This window comes from Crotalus tigris, unplaced genomic scaffold (genome assembly GCF_016545835.1).
Source record: "Crotalus tigris isolate CLP2741 ecotype Arizona unplaced genomic scaffold, ASM1654583v1 scf7180000017975.10810073628:1450386, whole genome shotgun sequence".
Taxonomy (NCBI): Eukaryota; Metazoa; Chordata; class Lepidosauria; order Squamata; family Viperidae; genus Crotalus; species Crotalus tigris.
Window position 1 is genome coordinate 1,434,932 of NW_024096754.1, and position 11,575 is coordinate 1,446,506.

General features: G+C 46.6%; 1 protein-coding gene across 1 annotated transcript; it reads right to left on the bottom strand.

Moving 5' to 3' along the window:
- Positions 1-2,530: 2,530 nt before the first annotated feature.
- Positions 2,531-11,207, bottom strand: LOC120308963 (kunitz-type serine protease inhibitor 4-like). Its single transcript, XM_039345696.1, has 7 exons — positions 11,136-11,207; positions 9,396-9,449; positions 7,169-7,217; positions 5,831-5,839; positions 5,494-5,637; positions 3,956-4,126; positions 2,531-2,597 (listed from the first exon to the last, which is right to left on the bottom strand). Exons 3-7 carry the CDS (start codon positions 7,197-7,199, stop codon positions 2,590-2,592), a joined length of 363 nt encoding a protein of 120 aa, XP_039201630.1. The 5' UTR covers positions 7,200-7,217; positions 9,396-9,449; positions 11,136-11,207; the 3' UTR covers positions 2,531-2,589.
- Between the last annotated feature and the right edge of the window lie 368 nt (positions 11,208-11,575).

The following is an 11,575-nucleotide window of genomic DNA, read 5'->3' on the forward strand; positions in this document are numbered from 1 at the left end:
GATTAGGGGACTGGAGGCTAAAACATATAAGGAACGGTTGCGAGAATTGGGTATGTCTAGTTTAACGAAGAGAAGGACAAGGGGGGACATGATAGCAGTATTCCAATATCTCACGGGCTGCCATAAAGAAGAGGGAATTAAGCTATTTTCCAAAGCACCTGAAGGCAGGACAAGAAGCAACGGGTGGAAACTAATCAAGGAGAGAAGCAACCTAGAACTAAGGAGAAACTTCCTGACAGTGAGAACAATTAATCAGTGGAACAGCTTGCCTCCAGAAGCAGTAAATGCTCCAACACTGGAAGTTTTTAAGAAGAGACTGGACAGCCATTTGTCCGAAATGGTGTAGGGTTTCCTGCCCGAGCAGGGGGTTGGACTAGATGACCTCCAAGGTCCCTTCCAACTTTACTACTATTACTATTAGTAATACATTATAATGCAATGGCACAATCATGTCTAGCCTGGAGCAACCTGGGCTGAGAATTTTTATTCTGATTTCAGGGCAGTTGGTCGGAAAACAGGATTGCAAAAAAAAAAAAAAGGGGGGGGGAACACAAGTGAAGGGAACTTTTGCTGTAATTCGGAGTGAAAACGGTTTTGCAAAAACGGGTTTTTGCAACGGCTACCTCACCTCATCCCGTCAATCTGGGGGGGTGGGTTTCTAGCTACCTCACTAAGGGGGAACAAATTGGTTGAGATTGCTTGCTAATTCTCACCTCTTCTGCTCCTAATGAATTTGGAAGAGTCAGCTAAGTGGGCACTAATGAGCCTTCTAACCTTCCAGAAAATATCATATTTTTTTTTCAGAAGGGGGGGAGGTCAAAACCAAAATAAATCAGAGCTAGGAAGCAGTGGATCAGCCTGCTGGGGTCTCTGAGGATGCCTTTTCCTCATCAGGGGGTTAGAGAATCTATGAAGCAGATATTGTGAATATATTCATTTTAAACGGGATGAGGGTGCTGGTTGGTATTTGTCTGCTCTAAAAAAAAGCTTCCTAAGTGGGAATAATTAGCCAGTGGAACAGCTTCCCTCCAGAAGTTGTGGGTGCTTCATCACCGGAGGATTTTTAAAGAAAAGACTGGACAGCCACTTTGTCTGGAATGGTAGAGGGTCCCCTGCTTGAGCAAGGGGCTGGACTAGAAGACCTTCAGGGTCCCTTCCAGCTCTATTCTGATTAATTGAAGACAGAGATAGATAGATAGATAGATAGATAGATAGATAGATAGATAGATAGATAGGTAGATAGGTAGATAGGTAGATAGGTGGGTGGATGGATGGATAGATGGATAGGTAGACATAGTAGATAGATAGATAGATAGATAGATAGATAGATAGATAGATAGATAGATAGATAGGTAGGTAGGTAGGTAGGTAGGTAGGTAGGTAGGTAGGTAGGTAGGTAGATAGATAGATAAGTAGGTAGGTAGGTAGATAGGTAGGTAGGTAGATAGGTAGATAGATAGGTAGGTAGGTAGGTAGGTAGGTAGGTAGGTAGATAGATAGGTAGGTAGGTAGGTAGGTAGGTAGATAGTGGGTGGATGGATGGATAGATGGATAGGTAGACATAGAAGATAGATAGAAGATAGCTAGCTAGATAGGTAGGTAGGTAGGTAGGTAGATGGGTGGGTGGATGGATGGATGGATGGATAGATAGACATAGATGGATGGATGGATAGATAGATAGATAGATAGATAGATAGATAGATAGGTAGGTAGGTAGGAAGGTAGATAGGTGGGTAGATGGATGGATAGATGGATAGGTAGACATAGAAGATAGATGGATAGATAGATAGATAGATAGATAGATAGATAGATAGATAGATAGATAGATAGATAGGTAGGTAGGTAGGTAGGTAGGTAGATAGACAGACAGACAGACAGACAGACAGACAGACAGACAGATAGATAGATAGATAGATAGATAGATAGATAGATAGATAGATAGATAGGTGGATGGATGGATAGATGGATAGGTAGACATAGAAGATAGCTAGATAGTTAGATAGACAGAAAGACAGACAGTGGGGGGGGGAGGACTACGAATATGCATGGAGTTTAGCTAGACATGACTATACTGAACCTAGTGTGTGAACCAAGGTTATTGAAATAAGAGATGATAAGAATTGGCGATTGGAGAACTGGAGGGAAAGCCTGCATTTCAAGCTAATTGGAGAATGTGATTTACGACTGTTAATTAGAGGAGGGAATGGTGCTTGGATACTATGTGCTCAGGGGAGGGGAATTCAGATTTTGGCTTTGACTGTCAGTGCCCCGCTATGCTGCTTGATTAAAGATTCTTTAAGGTAAACAATGCCTCAAGGTTCTTTGAGGAGTTTCATCTGTCGGGATCACGACACAGGGACTATCTCTATGCCTTTGGGCACCTGGATTTCAAGACTGAACAGGGCCGGCTACCACGACGGTTCCTGCTTTTCGTCAGGAGCCATATCCTTTTTCCAAATGGATTTATTAACACAAATGTTGTTTACAGAATATTTCCAGGGCAAACGTCCAGCTCTTTCGCCATCTGTACAGTGCAGGAGAGGACTTATCTTTGCCCTTCCCCAGGCTGCCTGTTTGCTCTGCAGACGGTCACCTTCCTGGGGAGAGGAGGAAAAACAAAGAAATAAAAATATTTTAAGCCAGCAGGGAGAGTGAGAAAGAGATAGCATACGGGCGTCCGCCAGCTGTTCGGCCCTCCGTCCTTAGGAAGCGTGGATGAAAATTCAGCTTTAAGAGGGAAAAAAAGATGTTAAAAAAAAGGTCTAGTGGTTAAGGCAGTAGGCGAGAAACCAGGAGATGGTGAGTTCTAGTCCTGCCCTAGGTGTGAAAGCTGACTGAGTGACTTTGGGCCAATCAGCAGGAGATGGAGAGTTCTAGTCCCGCCTTAGGGATGAAAGCCATCTCGGTGACTTGGGCCAATCACCAGGAGATGGAGAATTCTAGTCCATGAAAGCTGACTGGGTGACTTTGGGGCAGGAGACAGTGAGTTTTAGTCCCACCTTAGGGATGAAAACCATCTCGGTGACTTTAGACCAATCACCAGGAGACAGTGAGTTCTAGTCCCACCTCAGACACAAAAGCCAGCTGGGTGGCTTTGAGCCAATCACCAGGAGATGGAGAGTTCTAGTCCCGCCTTAGGGATGAAAGCCAGCTGGGTGACTTTAGACCAATCACCAGGAGACAGTGAGTTCTAGTCCCACCTTTGAGCCAATCACCAGGAGATGGAGAGTTCTAGGGATGAAAGCCAGCTGGGTGACGTGGGCCAATCACCAGGAGATGGAGAATTCTAGTCCTGCCTTAGCCATGAAAGCTGACTGGGTGACTTTGGGCCAGGAGACCATGAGTTCTAGTCCCACCTTAGGGATGAAAGCCATCTCGGTGACTTTAGACCAATCACCAGGAGACAGTGAGTTCTAGTCCCACCTCAGAGACGAAAGCCAGCTGGGTGGCTTTGAGCCAATCACCAGGAGATGGAGAGTTCTAATCCCGCCTTAGGGATGAAAGCCAGCTAGGTGACTTGGGCCAATCACCAGGAGATGGAGAATTCTAGTCCTGCCTTAGCCATGAAAGCTGACTGGGATGAAAGCCACTTTGGTGACTTTAGACCAATCACCAGGAGACAGTGAGTTCTAGTCCCACCTCAGAGACGAAAGCCAGCTGGGTGGCTTTGAGCCAATCACCAGGAGACGGTGAGTTCTAGTCCTGCCTTCGCTATTGGTCCAAAGTCACCCAGCTGGCTTTCAAGGCTAAGGCGAAACTAGAACTCCCTGTCTCCTGGCCCAAAGTCAGGACTAGAACTCACTGCCTCCACGTTTCTAGCCTGCTGCCCTGGTCTATTCCTCCTTATTGATTCAATATTATCGACGCCTCGATATTCCTCGTGCATTTGAGAATTTTTGTGAAAAAGCTCATTTTCTCTTCCCACCCCCACCCCCAATGTTGGGATCCAGCTCACCTTTTCCCCCCTTGCACCTCCGCTCACACTCTTGCTTCGAGGGGAACCGGTTCCCGTTGCCGCCGCAGCCTCCGTAGATAAAGGGTCGGCACGAGTCCGTTTCTGGGTGGAAATACCACACCACCACATACTGCAGGCAGGCGCCCTCGTCCATCGGCAAGGCGCAGGGACCTGCAAGGCGAGACGAACCCCAGGGCCCCAAAATTCAGACCGCTAAGCTGGAGGTAGAGGGAGACCTTAAGACCTTCGCCCAGCTAGGAGAAAAAAAAGCCAGAGTACAGACAGCCCTCAACTTATAGCAGTTCACTTTGTGACCGTTCGAAGTGATGACGGCAGTCAAAAAAAAAAATGAGGTAGGACCGTTTTTCACAGTCACTGCCCCTGCAGCATCCCTGTGGTCATGAAATGAATATTCAGAGGGAGGGAGGGAGGAAGGAAAGAAGGAAAGAGATGAAACAGGGAAGGAAAGGAAGGGGAGGGAAGGAAGGAAGGAAAAAAGGGAGGGATGAAGGAAGGAAAGAAGGAAGGAAGGGAGGTAAGGGAGGGAGAAAAAAGGGAGGGATGAAGGAAGGAAGGAAGCGACGGAGGGAGGAAGGAAGAGAGGAAAGGAAAGAGAAAAAGATGAAACAGGGAAGGAAGGGGAGGGAAGGAAGGAAGGAGGGAAAGAAGGGAGGGAGGGAGGAAAGTTGGGAGGGAGGAAGGGAGGACGGAAGGAAGGAAGGGAGAGAGCAAGGGAGAGGGAGGGAGGGAGGGAGGGAGGGAGGGAGGAAAGTCGGGAGGGAGGAAGGAAGGACGGAAGGAAGGAAGGGAGAGAGGAAGGGAGAGAGGGAGGGAGGGAGGAAGGGAAGGAGGGAGGGAGGGAGGAGAGTTGGGAGGGAGGAAGGAAGGACAGAAGGAAGGAAGGAGAGAGGGAGGTAGGGAGAGAGGGAAGGAGAGAGGGAGGGAGGAAAGATAGCCTGCCATCCTCTTTCTCTTTTTCCCCTTCCTTCCTTCCTTCCTTCCTTCCTTCCTTCCTTCCTTCCTTCCTTCCTTCCTTCCTTCCTTCCTTCCTTCCTTCCTCTCTTCATCCTTCCCTTCCCCTTAGCCGTAGAGGTCATCCTTGCTTAACGTTAAGGCTGCCCTGTTAAGCCCACCATTCACAGTTACGATGGCACCAAAAGGGTCACTTTACAACCGGCCCTCATACCACAACGGTTGCCGCACCTCGCCATGGACACAACCGCCTCTGCGCCCATTTCCCAGCCAGCTACCCCCAAGCAGAGTCCAAGGCGAGATGCCCGCAGTAAAAAAAAAATAAAAACAATTTTTTTATCGCCGTTCTGTGATGTCTCGCACAAGGAGCACGGCGATTCTCTGAACCCCCAAACGGGAAGTGAGGTTGTAACCCGAGGCCGGTCGTGTGATTTCTCGCTTAGCGGCCGGCCACCGAGTGACAGAGCGGCTTATCCCAATTGTGGTCCTGGAGTGAGGACGTTAACGTTGGTTACATCGATGAAGGGATGAAGGCCGAGAGCGTCTCTCCGCCGCCAGTCTGGTACCTTTCTGGTCCCGTTCTGTGGTTTTGCCCAGGGGGTCTCCTGCTGGACCTTTGGACATGGGGGCCTCCCCTGACATCTGGTGGACCTCTGCCCAGGAACTGGCAGCGGATTCTGCCCGCCGTTGGGCGGCACGGATGCTTTTCTCTGCAGGAAACGAGGAAGAATCGGAAAAGCGCAATCCGATCGCGGCACAAATTCCTCTCCACCTTCCCCCATCTGGCATCCTCGGGGCACCCTGAGAACGATGGACAGCCAGATCCAGGATATATAACAGAAGAACAGAGTTGGAAGGGAGACGTCTCTCTTCCCATTGGAGGGTTCCTCTTCCGCAACTCACCGTCACAAACTGTGAAAGCAGACCAAAAAAAAAAAAAAGGGGGGGGGGTTGAGCTGTGTTTGCAATACAGGAGCTTTTAAAGCAATAAAGTTTTATAAAATTATAAAGGCTGGTGCCAAAGGAAGCTTATGTTATGGGAAATACAGGTAGTCCTCGACTTCCTGTTCTATTCTATTCTATTCTATTCTATTCTATTCCTATTCTTCCTTCTTATTCTATATTCTATTCTATTCTTCCTTCTTATTCTATATTCTACTCTATTCTATTCTTTATTCTATTCTATTCTATTCTATCCTATCCTATCCTATCCTATCCTATCCTATCCTATTCTATTCTTATTCTATATTGTACTCTATTCTATTCTTTATTCTATTCCTATTCTATTCTATTCTATTCTATTCTATTCTATATTCTATATTCTATTCTATTCTATTCTTCCTTCTTATTCTATATTCTATTCTATTCTTTCTTCTTATTCTATATTCTACTCTATTCTATTCTTTATTCTATTCTATTCTATTCTATTCTATTCTATTCTATTCCATTCTATTCTATTCCATTTTTTTTAATGTTAGTATTTGTAAAATTTATTAGCTGCCCACCTTACCACAAAGTAACTCTGGGTATGGTTAGATTTGCACAGTAGATCCCATGTCAAGGGGATCTGAGTTTTCGGGGATCGCTTGGGTCACGGTGATTATACTGGTGCAACCATCTTATTAATGTGCCAATGAAGCAGGTCAGATGTGATTCTGGCCTCCATGTACACTAGAGCAGTGTTTCTCAACCCTGGCAACTTGAAGATGGGTGGACTTCAACTCCCAGAATGCCCCATCTGTCTCAAGCACTTGAAGATGGGTGGACTTCAACTCCCAGAAGTCCCCAGCTATCTCAAGAACCTGAAGATGGATGGACTTCAACTCCCAGAATGCCCCATCTGTCTCAAGAACCTGAAGGTGGGTGGACTTCAACTCCCAGAAGTCCCCAGCCAGCCTAGCTGGCTGGGGAATTCTGGGAGTTGAAGTCCATCCATCTTCAAGCTGTGAAGGTTGAGAAACTCTGCAGTAGAGAATCCAAAGCACAGAGCCGGGGCTGTGATCTGAAAATAAATCACAGACTTTGTCACTCTGCATTCTGCTGGCCAGAGGGAGGTGCAAATTAAGATTCTGCAGGAAAACCATCTCCGCCCACCACTAAGGTCAGGGGCCGCCCGCCCGGCTTCTGCTCCGATCCGTCTATGATCAGGCTGGGTAAAAAAAAAAAAAAAATGCTTGTTAAATTTCCTTTCCCAGTTGGGGATGTGCTGGCATTCAAATTGATCCAATTTAATACCCTTACCGTCCTTCCTGCTCAGCTCGGCCCTGACCATGACCTTCACGTCTTCTGCCTGGGTGGACAAGCACAAAAGCTGAGCTTAAGAATCCGCAACAGGGATGTTCCGGTCAGTTTCCCTCCCTTCTCACACGTTTCTTTAGCCCCATAAGTGTGCAAAGCAAATGGGATGCTGGCTCTGGTGTTGGGGGGGGGGGGACGACAGAGGGAAATTCAACTGTGCTTCTCAGCTCAGGAAGTGGGACCATCGCATCCCCCCCCAAATGGACAATTGGCAGCAGGTTTGGGCTGTCATCAAAAGCCACACATTTTACTTTCTGCAGCGTTTACGACCAGAGAAAAGAGAAAGAAAGAAAGAAAGAAAGAAAGAAAGAAAGAAAGAAAGAAAGAAAGAGGAAGGAAGGAAGGGGAGAAAGAGAAAGAAAGAAAGAAAGAGAGAAAGAAAGAAAGAAAGAGGAGAGAGGGAGGGAAAAGAAAGAACGAGAGAGAGAGAAGGAAAGGGAAAGAGAGAGAGAGATAAAAGAAGGAAGGAAGGAGGGAAGAAAGGGAAGTGGGTTATGAGAGAAAGAAGGAAGAAAGAAAAGAAGGAATTGGAAAGAGTGAGAGAAGAACGAAAGAGAAAGAAAGGAAGAAAAAGAGTGATGAGGGAAAGAAGGGAGAAAAGAAAGAGGGAAAGAAGGGGAAAGAGAGGGAGAGATGAAGGAAGAAAAGAAGGGGGAAGAATGATAAGAGAAGGAAGAAAAAGAAGGGAAGGGAAAAGAGGAAGGAAGGAAGGAAGGAAGGAAGGAAGGAAGGAAGGAAGGGGAAAAGAGAGAGAGGATGGCAGGCTGGAAGGAAGGAAGGAAGAAGGAAGGAAGGAAGGAAGGGAAAGAAGGAAGGAAGGAAGGGAAGGAAGGAAGGAAGGGGAAAAAGAGAGAGAGGATGGCAGGCTGGAAGGAAGGAAGGAAGAAGGAAGGAAGGAAGGAAGGAAGGGAAGGAAGGAAGGAAGGAAGGAAGGAAGGAAGAAGAGAGAGAGGATGGCAGGCTGGAAGGAAGGAAGGAAGGAAGGAAGGAAGGAAGGGAAGGAAGAAGGAAGGAAGGGAAAAGAGAAGAAAGGAAGGCAGGAAGGAAGGAAGGAAGGAAGGAAGGGAAAAGAGAGGAGGATGGCAGGCTGGAAGGAAGGAAGGAAGAAGGAAGGAAGGAAAGGAAGGAAGGAAGGAAGGAAGGAAGGAAGGAAGGAAGGAGGGGAAAGAGAGAAAGGATGGCAGGCTGGAAGGAAGGAAGGAAGGAAGGAAGGGAAGGAAGGAAGGGGAAAAAGAGAGAGAGGATGGCAGGCTGGAAGGAAGGAAGGAAGGAAGGAAGGAAGGAAGGAAGGAAGGGGAAAAGAGAGAGAGGATGGCAGGCTGGAAGGAAGGAAGGAAGGAAGGAAGGAAGGAAGGAAGGAAGGAAGGAAGGAAGGAAGGAAGGAAGACTTCTCCACCCTTCCATCCCCCTCCTCTCTGTATTTCCTGCCCTGCATTTCCCAATTCAGCTTCTGCCCTTCCAGGGGAGCCTCACAGCCTGCAAGTCCTTCTTTCCCGGCTCTCCCAATAAAACCACATTTCCCACGGCAGCCTCGATCCGCCGTTCACCAGGATGCGCCAGTCCTCGGCGGTTTCCATCAGGTCCCTTCCTGAACCTGCCATTTCCCCCAAAAGCCGTCGTGCGCATTCCTCGGCCTGGTTCAATCCTGACAGACAGACGGAGAAATCCTGCAGAATGACACCTAAAACCGCCTGACTGAGATCGATCCTTGGGGTTTACCCCTGGACAAACGACTCGTTTAGCAACCGTGTAAAATTACGACGACACTAAAAAATAAAAATTAAATTTTTTTTAAAAAAAACCTACGGCCATTTTTCGCACTTTCGTCCACTATGGCGTCCCGAGGGTCACGCGATCCCAATTTTGAACGCTTGGCAACTGACTCGTATTTAGGATGGTTGCAGTGTGTGTGTGTGTGTGTGTTTGTGTGTGGTGTGATCCCCTTTTGTGACCTTCTGACGAGCAAAGTCACTGGGGGTAGCTGGACTCCCTTAACGACCGCACGATTCATTTAACAATGGCAGCGACTCGCTGAATGGCCGTGCCCCAAAAGGTCAAAAATCTGGCAAGCACCTCGCTTAGCGGAGGGAATTCTGGTCCCCCGTGGGCCGTATGTCCGAGGACTACCTATAAGCTGAAGGAAGATCACCCGGGTGTACCAACAACTTACAGAAAGTCCTGGTTCTCCTTTTTCTCCCTTCCGGCCAGGCAAGCCTTCTTCCCCCTGGTAAAAAGAGGCCCCGTCATCAGACTAGTCCTGAAAGGGGTTGAGGACACCACCCCAAAAAAAGACCAAGCCTTTTGTCGTAAGAGTTTGAATGAGGAGCTCCTTCTTCTAGATCAAAGGTGTCCAACCTTGGTAACTTTAAGACTTGTGGACTTCAACTCCCAGAATTCCCCAGCCAGCCATATACGCCTGATGATGCTACCTAGCTGGGTCATGAAACGTCTCCTTCTCCTACTTGTCTAAGATGTATAGGTTCTCCTGCTTGAGCAGGGGGCTGGACTAGAAGACCTCCAAGGTCCCTTCCAGCTTCTATTCTATTCTATTCTATTCTATTCTATTCTATTCTGTTCTGTTCCATTCCGTTCCGTTCCGTTCTATTTCCTATATCTTCTATTCTATGCTATGCTATTCTATTCTTCTGTTCCATTCCATTAAATTTAATTTCATATATTTTTTACTCTACTCTACTCTACTCTACTCTATTCCATCCCATCCCATCCCATCCCATCCTATTCCATTCTGTAATTCTATTCTGTAATTCCATTCTATTCTACTCTACTCTACTATCCCATCCCATCCCATATTTTCTATTCTATTCTATTCTATTCTATTCTATTCCATTCCATATTTTCTATTGTTCTGTTCCATTCTATTGCATTCCACTCCATATTTTCAATTCTATTCTGTTCCATTCCATTCTATTCCATTCCATATTTTCTATTCTATTCTATTCTATTCTATTCTATTCTATTCTATTCTATTCTATTCTATTCTATTCTATTCTATTCTATATTCTGTATTTTCTATTCTATTCTATATTCTGTATATTCTATTCTATTCTATTCTATTCTATATTCTGTATTTTCTGTTCTATTCTATTCTATTCTATTCTATTCTATTCTATTCTGTTCTATTGTTTTCTATTCTATTCTCATTCTTCCTCTTCCCCATCCTCCTCCTCTCTGCAAAAACTACTCCCTAGGCTGCTGGCTGAGGAATTCTGTGAGTTGAAGTCCAGAAATCTTAAAGTTCCCAAGTTTGGAGATCCTTTCTTGAAAAGCTTGGAAGGAAGATCCACCTGGCCCACTAGGACGGGAAGGTAGGAAATAACAACAAAACAACAACAACAGAATTGGAAGGGACCTTGGAGGTCATTTAGTCCAACCCCCTGCTCAGGCAGGAAACCCTACACCATTTCAGACAAATGGCTGTCCAGTCTCTTCTTAAAAACTTCCAGTGTTGGAGCATTCACCGCTTCTGGAGGCAGGTAGTTCCACTGGTTAATTGTTCTCACTGTCAGGAAGTTTCTCCTTAGTTTCATGTTGTGCTTCTCTCTTTGGTTAGTTTCCACCCGTTGCTTCTTGTCTTGCCTTTAGGCCCTTTGGAGAACAGCTTGACTCCCTCTTCTTTGGGACAACCCCTGAGATACTGGAACACTGCTATCCTGTCCCCCCTCGTCCTTCTCTTCACTAAACTAGACATACTCAATTCCAGCAGCCTTTCCTTATATGTTTTAGCCTCCAATCCCCTGATCATCTTCATATTATGCTTGCACGGATTAGGGATGTTCAACCCGGTGGGACCAGAAAAAAGGAGCTTCTTGGTGGTGGCCCCTTCTTTATGGAAACAAAGACTTCAGGATTTCAGATTTTCAGATCGACAATCTGACGATCAAATGCTCACCGTTCCTCCTTTCTTGCCGGGGGTCCCCGGGGGTCCCCGGAGGCAGAACGAGGGTCTTCCTCTTCTTCCTCTTTCCCCCTGAAAGCAGAAAAGAAGAGGTGGTCGCCATACAGGGCATCATTTACTCCATTATCTCCTTGTTTTTATTTATTTATTTTGTAGGGCACCTTGTTTTTTTTTTTTTTTTTTTTTTGCAAATAACTCAAGGGGGCAAATATAGTGTTGCGTCCTTGGCGGGAAAACAGACACGAGAAGCAGCTGGAGTTCTCAGTTTCTTTTATTCAGCGTTCAGCTTACAGGAAGATGGCTTCAGCCTCGCCCAAACGCCTCGCAGCCTCTTATATAGGCAACTCCCGGGTAAATGGGTTACTTTTCCCGCGCCAGCACCCGCGCATGCGCACGGCGCTGGCGACAGCCTGTCTGGTCCCGGGCAGCTTTGC